Source organism: Quercus lobata, chromosome 1 (assembly GCF_001633185.2).
Source record: "Quercus lobata isolate SW786 chromosome 1, ValleyOak3.0 Primary Assembly, whole genome shotgun sequence".
NCBI classification, from domain to species: domain Eukaryota; kingdom Viridiplantae; phylum Streptophyta; class Magnoliopsida; order Fagales; family Fagaceae; genus Quercus; species Quercus lobata.
In genome coordinates, this window is record NC_044904.1 from 47,766,264 (window position 1) to 47,779,038 (window position 12,775).

The following is a 12,775-nucleotide window of genomic DNA, read 5'->3' on the forward strand; positions in this document are numbered from 1 at the left end:
TTATGTATTTGTGTGTGTGCGTTTTTTTTCTTTTTTTAGATCAATATATGAAGTTCTCTTTTAATTAAATTTTGTGTAATTTAAGTTTCTTAATAACAATCCTGAAAAATATACTTGGAGCCGTCACTGATAGAGTGAAATGAATCTTCGTTAGATAAGCAGTATTCATTTTTTTGAAGTTGTTCCAGGCTTCCATTTGTAGTATATACGTATTCCGAGCAAGAGAGCTCATGGTTTGTTCAGCAAAAGAGCATTACTTCAGGTACATCACAATTCTACCTTCAGCGTACACACCAAATTCCCTATTAAGCTGGTTCTGTTTCTAACCATGTCCTGTGCCAGTATTTTTCCTTTTCCAAGGTGATTATTTTTTAACCTAATAATGTAAACATGTAAGAATGACTGCTTCAAAATTATAATTTGGGGTCTTAGAGCATTCACAGTAAGGTTCTTAAAAAATAAAGCTTTCAGCAACTGAAAAATCTACTTTATCTATTTTAACAACTTACTTTATAATACACCTAACATCAAATGTTGTAAACAATACAATAAAATAATATATCCCAACACAGTACATAACCACTGCCTACAACCTGTAAATCGAAACCCCATGAACCACCATCACCGACCCACAATCCATCATCACCGAGCCATGATCCACGATCACAGACCCACAATGGGGAGAGGCTGAGCGAAGGGGAGAGGGGGCTAGGCGGAGAGAGAGCTGGGCAAGGGGAGAGGGCTGGGCAAAGAAAGTGGTGGGCAGAGAGAGGGTGGAGGGAGAGAGGGCAGGAGCTGTGATGGGCTTGTCTGCATGTGAGAGTGATAATACTAGGATTCAAGGGAGAAACATTCACGCATGTGTGGGAATAAATAATTCTTTTTTGCTTTAACATCCAGTTACAGCTCAGCAGCTCACTATAGCTGTAGCTGAGACTCAAATTTTTAACTTTAGCTTCTTTGATGTAGTATGTGTTTCTAGTGTTTTGGTTGCTAAAATGACCTTGCTGTGAATGCTATCCAAACAAAACAAAACAAATCTGCATGTTCATCTATTTGCAGCTTTTATCTGCTTTAACCTTGATGAAGGTGACAATAAGCTATACTTTTGTGACCGTGAACTTACTGTGCATGTTGCAATTTCCAAAACCAAAGAGGTCAATATAATGTACAAAACTTAGAGCAACTTTATGATGTCCTCCACCTGTGTAAAATACACAAAAACATGTCACTGAGATTCTAAGTAATAACCATGATCCAGATCACATCAGGATGAAAATCCTACCACTAGAAATGTAAATAACTATTTGACTAATATAGTCATCACGCTCCCCTCCCTCTAAAAGAAATGTAAGTAAAAATAGAAACATTCCACTGATCACTATCGCACTAATTTGATACAGGTCATGCTCCTAAATGATCTATTCCGTTATGACAAAATACTATTTTAGTCCTTAAACTTTATTAAAAGTTTATTTTTCGTCCCTAAACTTTAAAAAGTTTTTTTTTATTTCTGAACTTAAACTTTGTAAAGAGTTTTTTGAATAGTATAGAGACAAAAACAAGGATGAAAAAAGAATTTTTTTTCAATAATTTATGGATTAAAAATAAACTTTTAGTAAAATTTAAGGACAAATAAAAAAATTTCAATAATTTAGGAACAAAATATGAACTTTTCAATAGTTTAGAGACGAAAAATGAACTTAAAGTTTAAGGATAAAAAACAAAATTTTGGTAAAATTTAAGGACCAAAATAGTATTTTACCCATTCTCTTATTACTAAATTACTAAATGTAACACAAATACCATGCCTCTCGCTGTCCATATGTACATTAAGCACACAAGCACTTGTATGCAATAATTTACTTCTCAACTCAAGATAAAAAAATAAAAAATAAAAATAAAAAATAAATAAATAAAAAAAGAAGAAGATAAAGAATACTAGAAATGAAAATAGTATTTATTTCAACTAAAAAAACAATTAAGGTAGATAAGTTACAATCTACTGAAACTACTTCAAAAAACAAAGAAAAAAATATTTATATTTTACAGTTTATTGCCCAGAGTATTTGAGCTTTTGACGCTCTTTCCTTCAGATGCAATCTCTTTTACACAGTCTGCTATGTTCTGAACCTTTTCAGACAAGTAATGCGTGTGGTCCTCAATGTGCTTAAATAGAATGTCAATGATTTCTCTATATGATGCAGACCGCTTTCTCTCAACCAGAAGCTGTTTAGTTAGCTCTTGAACTTGAATTCTCGTGTGCTCATTCTGCATGTAGTGTATTGGCAAAAAAATAAAGAAGGAAAATATTAGTTAAAGTCAACAAACACAAATGCATTGCTGATGCCGAAACAGTTACTAGAATTGATGTATTTATAGAGGAAAAAACATCACACACTATTTTGCATCAGTATCTGATTAGTTTTCAAAAGGTATATGTTCCTAAGCAATATCTAGAGGATACAAGGACCAGATGGTACTGCCATGACACAGTAATAATATGGATTAATACAAGTTCTTCGTACCAACCCCAAGACCTGCAATGGCAGATACTGCATAGAGCTCCTGTCTACACATGAACGGAAATTATAACATCCTAGGTGGCTTTAATATTATCTTATTTGAAAGATTAGGATTGTGAATTGTCTGCAATTGATTCAAACACACACACACACACATATAAGATTTCAGTTTTATTTTCCCCCTTAAACACATCTAGCTCAACACAGAAACCATGCCCATCCAAATCCATTAACATTGACCTTCACTAATGATAGAAACATCTTTGTCCCAAGCCAAGGTGGAGACGTGGATTTGAACTAATGTGCTTTTGTTCCTATTGTAAAGGCAAAGGTACAGAGCAGAAGGAGGAGGAGCATAGATAGCAGAAAACAGCATGTAGTATAGTATCAATTCTGTAAAAACTACATGTAGCTTAGTCTATATCATTAGTGGCTGAGTTAGTTGTGATTAGCGGCCACGTGTACACCTGTGATTAGTTCATTAGAAAGTTAGTTTTAGCTTAAATCCCACTGGTTAGTTAGAAGAGGTTAGCTATAACAGTGTATAAATATCTAAATCATGTAATCTATTGTTAGTGTAATAGTGTGTGATAAATACAAGTTTTTCATTTCTTGGATTCTCTCAATTCTTACTCTAGAATCTGTTTCTCTTTCATGGTATCAAAGCCATCAATGGCATCCTCTGCAAATTCAACTTCCTCTGCTACAAGTTCAAGCACAAGTACACACACTACAATTTCTACTCATGGAGTTAATCCTTCATTGCTGCTTCTGTCTAACATGGCGAGCATGATGACAGTAAAGTTTGATTACAACAACTGTTTGGTTTGGAGACACCAAATCGAGGTGATTTTGGAAGCTTACTCAATGATCAACTTCATTGAAGATAATCTTGAAGCTCCTGATCCTATTCTTAAGGATAGCTCAGGGAATTATACCATTGAAGTTAATCCTGAATATATCCAATGGAGGAATCATGAACAAGCACTGTTCACTTTCATCAATTCTACTCTCTCTCCGTCAATTTTGGTTCTCACAGTAGGTCAAAAATCTGGTAGAGGAGTCTGGAAGATCCTAGAGAAACGTGTTGCTTCAGTTTCTCGATCTCATATTCTCAGCTTAAGGAATGAATTGATGAGTCTCAAGAAAGGTTCAAAGAGCATGAACAATTTCTTTCAACGAATCAAAGAAATTCGTGATAAACTTGGTGCTGTGGCAGTTTGTGTTGATGAGGAGGAGCTTATTCATTTAGCTCTTGAAGCTTTGCCTCTAGAATATGACGCGTTTTTTTCAGCCATACGAACTAGAAATGATGTAGTTACTCTTGAAGAGTTGAATACTCTGCTAAATGCTGAAGAAAGATCGATCAAGAAAAGGTCTAATCTTTGAGATTCTTCTTCATTTGCTATGGCAGTTAATCAGTTCAATCAATCCTTTCAACAGAGGAAAAGGAAGGAATGGCAACAATCTTGGTCGTGATAATGGAAGAGGTAACAACAATGGTCAATTCTCTGGTGGTCAATCTACTCAATTTCCAACTGGTCAGTCTCAGTTCTTTGGCCTATCCTACAATGGTCAAGGTCAGTTTTCCCCTTCACAGTCTCAATCCAAGTCTAGTTTTCAACAAGGTCAAAGACCTGTTTGTCAGATCTATGGTAAGAGTGGCCATACTGCTCGGATTGTTACCATAGAATGAATTTTGCATATCTTGACATCCTCCAGCTAAGCTTGCATCGATGGCTGCAAGTTCAATGGCTGCAAACTCTAGTTCTCATTCAAACCAGAATTGGTTCACTGACACTAGTGCTTCTAATCATATTACACCAGACTTGGCTCAGCTCTCTCTTCATGAACAACCTACAGCTGGTGAGACTGTTACAGTGGGCAATGGGCAAGAATTACCAATTACTCATATTGGTAATGGTAAGCTTCTCACTCCTTTCCACAATTTCAATCTTAATAACATCCTTAAGGTACCACAAATTGCTTCAAACTTACTTTCAATGCATAAACTTTGTCTACAAAATAATGCCTTTTGTTATTTTGATGCTCATGAGTTCTCAATTCAGGATTTACCTACGGGCAAATACAAAGGGTTGAGTAAAGATGGTGTCTATCCCATTCCACCCATTGCTTCTTTTTCATCTTCACCTACATCCTCTATCAATTCAAGTTGCTTTGTTGCTGTTTCTACTCAAGTTTTGCTTTGGCATCAAAGACCTAGGCACCCTTGTTCCAAGATATTGCATTCTGCCTTATCTGATGTACCTTCTGTTAACATTTCTCCTTCTAGTGATATTCTTTCACAATGTGTTTCCTGTATAAGTGCTAAAATGCACAAATCTTCCTTTCCAAAACATGTATCCAGTACTACTTTTCCTTTGGAATTAGTTCATTCTGATGTTTGGGGCCCTACTCCTATTGTCTGTACTTGAACACAGGTTTTATGTGATATTTGTTGATGATTTTACTTGTTTTACATGGCTATTCTTGCTTAAACATATATCTAATATCTTTAGTGTGTTTGTACATTTTAAATCTCTTGTTGAGAATCAATTCAATACCAAAATCAAAGCTTTAAGGTCTAATGGTGGTGGTGAATTTGTTAATCACAATTTAAGACCTTTTGTCTAGATAATGGTATTTCTCATCAACTTTCGTGTCCTTACACCCCTCAATAGAATGGGGTGGCTGAAAGAAAACATAGACATTGTTGAGACTGGTTTGGCTATGGTTCATAAGACTAATCTTCCTTTGTCTTATTGGTCTTATGCTTTCAGTACTGCTGTCTATCTTCTTAATAGGATTCCATCTTCTGTTCTTAATTTTGTGTCTCCTTGGCAGAAGCTTTACCTTAAGAAGCCTTCTCTTCATGCTTTAAAGGTCTTTGGTTGTGATTGTTCTCCTTTTTTGAAGCCTTATCCTTCTCATAAATTTGATCCAAAGTCCAAGTTGTGTATTTCCAAAGTTCCAAAGGCTATATCTGTTTGGAAGTCTCTACTGGGAAAGTGTATATTTCCCCTCATTGTATTTTTCATGAATCTATGTTTCCATCCTTGTCAAGTACAGATTCTGTGTCTTCTTCTCCTTCATCTCTTACTGCCTTTGATCCTTGGTTGGCTACTTTGCTTCCTTTCTCTATTCCATCTGCTTCTGATTCTTCTATTCCTGTGTCTTGTTCTCCATCTTCTATTGACACTGCTTCCTTACCTGTTCCTGACACTACTCTTGCTATTTTCCCCACTGTGTCTCCACCTCTATCTTCCCCTAGTGTTTCTACCAAAACTCATCATATGCTTACCAGGTCTAAGAATGGTATTTTTAAGTCCAAAGCATATGCTGTTCAGGCTGACTATGCTGTTACCGAACCTCCTTCTTATGCTGTGGCTTCCAAGTTCTCTCATTGGGTTGCAGCAATGGACTTAGAATTTGCTAGCCTTCAACAACAGCATACCTGGTCTCTTGTTCCTCTCCCTTATGGTGAGAATGTGGTTGGATGTAAATGGGTTTTTAAAATCAAGAGGGATAGCAGTGGTAATATTGCTAGGTATAAAGCACGGTTGGTGGCCAAGGGTTGCTTGCAGCAATATGGTTTGGATTATGAAGAGACATTTAGTCCTGTTGTGAAGCCTGCTACTGTCAGAATTTTTCTTGCTTTGGCAGTGCAATTTGGCTGGTCTCTTAAGCAATTGGATATATCCAATGCTTTTCTTCATGGGGTTTTACAAGAAGTATATGTGTCAACCCCCTGGCTACAAGGACAGTTCAAGACCTGACCATGTGTGACTGTTACATAAAGCTATCTATGGCCTTAAGCAAGCTCCTAGGGCCTAGTTTGATAGCTTTACGACTCAGTTGTTTCATCTTGGATTTCATGCCTCTTGTGCTGACGGTAACCTCTTCATTCTCATTCATTCCTCTCATATTGTGTATCTATTGCTTTATGTTGATGATATAATCATCACTGGCAATAATTCTTCCTTTGTTACTGAAATTGTGAGTCAGCTTGGTTCTTCTTTTGCTCTTAAGGATCTTGGTTGCTTGAATTACTTTCTTGGGCTTCAGATTGAATACACAGATTCTGGTCTTTTTGTTCATCAGTCTAAGTATGCTCAGGATTTGTTTACCAAGTTTACCATGCTTGACTGTAAGCCTTGCTCTAATCCTTGTGCCTCGAATCATCATTTTGTTCCAGCTCATAGTCCTCTCCTCACTGATCCTACTGCCTATAGAAGTTTGGATGGGGCAATTCAGTATCTGATCTTTACTAGACCAGATTTATCCTACGCTATGCAACAAGCTTGTCAATTTATGAGCAAGCCTACTCAACATAATCTTGTAGCAGCTAAGAGGATTTCAGATATTTGAAAGGGTATTTGCATATGGGGATTCATTTTCAGGCTGATCCTTTGCCTCTTTCTGCATATTGTGATGCAGATTGGGCTGGTGATCCTATAGATAGGAGGTCCATCACTGGTCTGGTTGTGTTTTTGGGTGGCTCTCCTATCACATGGTCTGCTAAGAAGCAGCCTACAGTTTCAAGGTCGTCTACAGAGGCTGAATACAGATCTTTGGCTATAACTACTGCTGAGCTTTATTGGTTGAGGATGTTGCTTAAAGATCTTGGTGTTTACTCATATCATCCTCCAATTTGTGGTGTGATAATGTTTCTGCTCTTGCCTTAGCTTCTAATCCTATCTTTCATGCTCGTTCTAAGCATATAGAAGTTGATTACCATTTTGTTAGGGAGAAGCTTTTAAACAAGGATCTTGTGGTTGAATATATTTCTACATCTGATCAGTTGGCTAATGTCTTTATCAAGTCACTTCCTTCTCCTCGGTTTCATTTTCTTGTTCACAAACTCATGGGAGTCCCTCCCCTTCGTTTGAGGGGGGATGTAAAGGCAGAAGGTACAGAGCAGAAGGAGCAGAATAGATAGCAGAAAACGGCATGTAGTTTAGTATAAGTTCTGTAAAACTACCTGTAGCTTAGTATATATCATTAGTGGCTGAGTTAGTTGTGATTAGTGGCCACGTGTGCAACTGTGATTAGTTCATAAGAAAGTAAGTTAGTTTTAGCTTAAATCCTGCTGGTTAGTTAGAAGAGGTTAGCTATATAACAGTGTATAAATATCTAAATCATGTAATCTATTGTTAGTGTGTGATAATACAAGTTTTTCATTTCTTGGATTCTCTCAATTCTCTCTCTAGAATCTGTTTCTCTTTCACCTATAACAAAATGCACAATGAAGATACCATCCAAATACGTAACAATTTTTCTGACTTTTGACAGCAATGATCTATACAATTTTCCTTTGATTGACAAAAGCTTTAGATTCAAACCAAAACATAATTTGCAGAAGGAACTGAAACAGGTATATACTTGGCTGGGCATAGGTCCCTGACTTTCAAATAGAATCCGGATTTTAAGTTCTAATCTAATCAAATCCATATGGCTTCCTAATTGCACACAAATAGGATCCAATGATAAAAGGGTAGTGTTGATATTAGGTGGCAGTTAAAAATACAAGAGGAAATGAAAAAGGGTGTAATGTGTACAAAATTTTGCCAAAGCAAGAGAACAACTAATGGTTAGAATACAAAATGAATATAGAATGAATCCCATTATGCAAGAATCCAGGCAGGATATGGGAAACTCAAGGGAATGAATATATGGGTTATGAAAGCTTAAGTGCTAGTTTGGCTGGGCTATAGCTTTGCACAATATAAGAAGCTCTAGCAACTTGAGAAGCAACCCTTCTGTTAGTTCTCAAAGCTTCTAAAAAATGCAAGCTGCTTTACCAAATAACTATAAGGTTAAGTATCCTTTGGTTAATGAACAGCTATGGAGTAAGCTAATGTGTAGACCTCATTGATTTTCCAAGAAATAGTAACTTATACTTCCTTATATGAATCTTGCTAGTGGTGGACCAGTATTTCCCAAATATGACTCTCACTTCAGCTTGAAGTGTGATGGTATCTTAAAGGATTATGAATTGTGTCTGTGTCCATATTGTTAACGTCACCCAGACGACCGAGTTGAAAATTTTCATTAGATTTCCCTAATATCATTATTTTCTCTCATGGAACTTTAACATCCAGTCCAACTACTGAGATCAACAACATAAGCAATAGGGATGGAAAATTTTGACCACACCCACTTGCCCACCTTAATCTTCTCTCTAAAAATGGGTAATGGGAAGACCCTTTAGGAAATAAGTAAAGATGAGCTTTTTGTTTATGTATAGCTTTTTAAAACCTCACTTATTACGTATTTTGAACATCCATTTGCCATGAGCTTTTTTGTTTAGCTTTTAGCTTATTTTGTTTATGTACAACTTTTTAAAACCTCACTTTTTCAAGTACAAGTATACATTGATCCATTTTAAAAGAAAAACAATCATCGAAAAGCCAAATAAGTTTATGCTAAACGGAAATGTCTTACAAATGGATACTCACCCTTTAGTAACTATCTTACTCAAAACCTCACATCTCTGGCTGATAGGTTCTCACTTTTTTCTTTGCCACTTTCTCACACAATCCAGTTTTTAGTCTAAATACAGGATTTGAATCCTCTCCATTTCAAAGTGAATGGAGAGTTTCCATTTAATGGCTAAGCTTGAAAGTGGAGTAAATGTAGGGTCTAGATTGTGCTAACTCATTTAAAAATTTATAACTCTAGTTTAGTTTAACCATAGTTAAATTTTAAATAAGTCAGCACACCCGACATTTACTCCACTTTCAATCATAGCCATTAAATGGACACTCTCCTTTTCACGTATAAATGGAGAGGATCCTTATCCCTAAACACAACTCATCATTTCAGCCAAAACTACCCAAATCTACCTTCATGAGATTTTCAGCTGAAACTAGAGATCTTGAGCTAGCATTAGATCTCCATCCATTAGATACTCATATTCGAATGATAGTATCAAAAACCCGGAAAGATCCAAAAACATGGAGTTGCAGTTTTCAACCATTAAAGCTTATTCTCCACTACTAGCTGCAGATTTAGTCCATCAATCTAATAGTTTTGGCATCAATACCACAAATAGGGGGTGACAAACATAGTAATCACCAATCAGATAACACTAGGACATAACGGGATATAACCTATTTATTGAAATTTAGAACCACACACACACACACACTAACTATATATATATATATATATATATCCTTCCCTTTTGTCCTAATAAATACCATATATGTATACAAAATTGTCATATTATAAAGACAGTAAAAAACTTTTTTAGTTGGACTCATGCAAAATTGAATTTCTAGGAAGGCAGGAAGCCAGGAAGCCAGGAACTACAATATAACTTTTCTTTTTCTTTTCTCTTCAAAAGAATTGGGATTTGAAGCTAGTCGATAAGCATGCCATGGAACAAGTATATAATACATTAATCATACACAGAAAAGTTTCCAACATATCATAGGCAAATATGGTTTAGTGCCATCGCTAGACGAGAAAAGTAATTTTGCAGCAATATGAAATACATAAATGGTGAAGAACTGACCGGGAATTGATTATAGATTGATGATTTTCGACCCTTTCCAGGAACCAACACATGAGTGTGCTCCTTGACAAATTTTGTAACAAACCACTTTCCAGTGCTCAGTTTCTTTATTGAAAGCATTGCCTTGCAACCAACCCTAGTGGGAGACCGTGACCTCACAATCTTCGTACCATGCTTATCAGGCACTCGATAGCCCTCTTTGTTACATACCCATGTTCGACCAATAATAGATTTGTCAAGCCTTGAGCGAGATAGATTGCTTACACGTGGTATGAAACCCATACGCATTCCATATGCATTGTAAAATGCGTGTGCAGCAGCTTCTGATTCGAATTCTTGACCCACATATGGTTCGTCTCGTTCAACTGCAGTTGACTCTGCTCTAGAAGAATTTTGAGACATTTCACCGGTTTGTGCAAGATGAGAACTTCTAACTGTTGCAACTTCATTACTTAATCGAAGCTCCACATCAGATGAATTATCTAAATTCCCATCACAAACATTTGTATGACATTCAGAATCCACTGCAACATAAATTTTCAGAGCTGTTACCCTCCAGTTCAGAAATACGATTCATAAACCAGTGTCCATTAAAAATATGAAAATCTTATATCCACTTTTGAATCAAGTATAATTTGATGAAACCAACTAAACTATCAGGGGAAAATTCTCAATTAACTTAATTCCAACTAAGTTGTGGTTGACTTCATGGATCATTTTTCAACTAATTGGATTTAGCCACAAGTTATCCAACCACCCCCCACCCCCCCCAAAAAAAAAAAAGGTAGAGGTTATGCACTTGGAATTCAATAAAATTGAATCAGATTTTAAAAGAACACAGAAAAGTGGAAAATAGAAACTGCAACAACAAATTGAATTAGATTTTAAAAGAATAACCGGAATGCTCTATATATACAACTAGTACTTTTCATACTGAAAAACAAGATCATGTAAACTAGACAACAGAAAGGCGTGAAAAAAAAAATGTTACATGAGTCCAAATTCAGCCAATTTTTTGGTCAACCTAGTATACATGTAATGCTGGAAAACAAACACACACACACACACAAACAAACATAGAATAATTAATGAGTCCAAAAATCAGAACTTTTCAAAGCTGAGCCCTCACATGACCAACCCACTTTAATTTGAGAAAAATGAAGATGCTGTAAGCTACAGAAACCATGTGTGCAAGTTATTTCTGTTGAGATAGCAAAAACCCATTTGCTAAGAGAAAAGTTGGGATGCAAAGAGCTAACTTTTTATGTGTACACCACAAGAAGCAATTTTCGTCAGTTAAAACACAAAGAAACTCAAAATAATCAAAGTATGAAACATTGGTTCTGATTAAAAAGAGAGTTTCCAAAAAAAGAAACTTTATATAATTATACTTACTCATTGATTTTGTAGCTGAAGTGGTGAACCAGAAAAACTTTCACCTCCAAAAGCTATTGATTGAGAGAGAGAGAGATGGGTTTCTTACTTTGATCATTTTGAGAAACAGGTTACGGTAGAGCTGGGCACCGGGCAATATTTACAAAATAATATTATTTAAACTAATATTGTTTTGAAATTATTTGGGTTTCAAAAAAAAATTGAACTATTTCTAAACTGTGACATATTGAAACCATCTAAAATTAACCCTATGAATAAGAGCAACATCCTTACCTCCAACAAAAAAATAAATAAATAAATAAATAAAAAATAAAAAAAGAGCAACATCATATAATAGCATATCAAATACCTAACTCTAAAATAGTTAAGAGCTTTATAAATTAATAGTATTACTTGATATCCTTTTGGATAAGAATTAATGTTCAAATATACCTTCTCATCTCCATTCTCAGTTGTCACAATTGAATTATATAAAAATTAGGTCCATGACTTCTACATGAACCAAGTGCCTCAATGTATGTATGTTGCATTTGTAAGATAATTTACTTTTAGCTCATTAGTAATGGCATCTTTTTGTTGGAAAACATAGTTTTGCATCTCATACAAAACATGCAGCGGAAGCAACACAATGATCTATTTTATTCATGAAAGATAACATATAATCTTGAATTTTAGAACAAAAAATAGAAAACGTACCTTGATATAGTGAAATTCGAAAACAAGAATTGAGAAGACCTTTGATCTTCATCCTAATTCCACATGGTGCCCAAGATGTGTAGCCTCTCAAGCAGTTCTAACGTACGTTCTTGTTCAAGAGAGATCAAAGAGAAAATTGTTTTCTCTTCTTTTAATCATATGTACGTTTTTTTAACTACCTAGGCAGTTACTTTATTTAATAACTCTTATTAAATAAACAATTGATTATCTAATTGGGTTAGTCTTTTGGCCAACCCAATTGGGTTTTCGTATGTAGTTTGGGATAGGACCTAAGAGACAAATAAGGCTTTAGCTCCAATGAGTTTCGAGCTTCCATCAACTCTTGACAAGCCCAAAATTACCATTAATTATATGACAAGTACCACTATAGAAATATAATTGCACTCTGATCCTTATTAATAAATTATATATCAAGATTCTAATATAATATCATTTGACCTCTCCATGAAACATCCATAATGAACAAAGTCATAATAAACTTTACATTGTAAATCACTATTTTATTTCTTAAGTCCTCTGTTTAATCTTTTAGTTATTCATATATTTTATAAAATCTAATTTTATTAAATAAACTTTAGTAGCTCTTTACTTGGCTGGGCCTAGCACTTTGAATAACCAA

The 12,775-nt window shown here is 35.3% G+C and overlaps 2 protein-coding genes across 3 annotated transcripts; one reads left to right on the plus strand and one right to left on the minus strand.

Annotated features, from left to right (window-relative positions):
• Positions 1 to 1,942: 1,942 nt before the first annotated feature.
• Positions 1,943 to 12,236, minus strand: LOC115991273 (protein FAR1-RELATED SEQUENCE 12-like). 2 transcript variants are annotated; one of them, XM_031114989.1, is made up of 3 exons: positions 12,136 to 12,236; positions 10,045 to 10,568; positions 1,943 to 2,271 (listed from the first exon to the last, which is right to left on the minus strand). In XM_031114989.1, the coding sequence occupies exons 1-3, from the start codon at positions 12,185 to 12,187 to the stop codon at positions 2,047 to 2,049; spliced, it is 801 nt and encodes a 266-aa protein (XP_030970849.1). In that variant the 5' UTR covers positions 12,188 to 12,236; the 3' UTR covers positions 1,943 to 2,046. The 2 variants fall into 2 exon arrangements, with proteins under 2 accessions (XP_030970849.1, XP_030970853.1); XM_031114993.1 differs by lacking the exon at positions 12,136 to 12,236 and adding an exon at positions 11,440 to 11,661.
• Positions 2,279 to 10,038, plus strand: LOC115991287 (uncharacterized mitochondrial protein AtMg00820-like). Its single transcript, XM_031115001.1, has one exon. The coding sequence runs from the start codon at positions 5,570 to 5,572 to the stop codon at positions 6,299 to 6,301; it is 732 nt and encodes a 243-aa protein (XP_030970861.1). The 5' UTR covers positions 2,279 to 5,569; the 3' UTR covers positions 6,302 to 10,038.
• Positions 12,237 to 12,775: the final 539 nt, after the last annotated feature.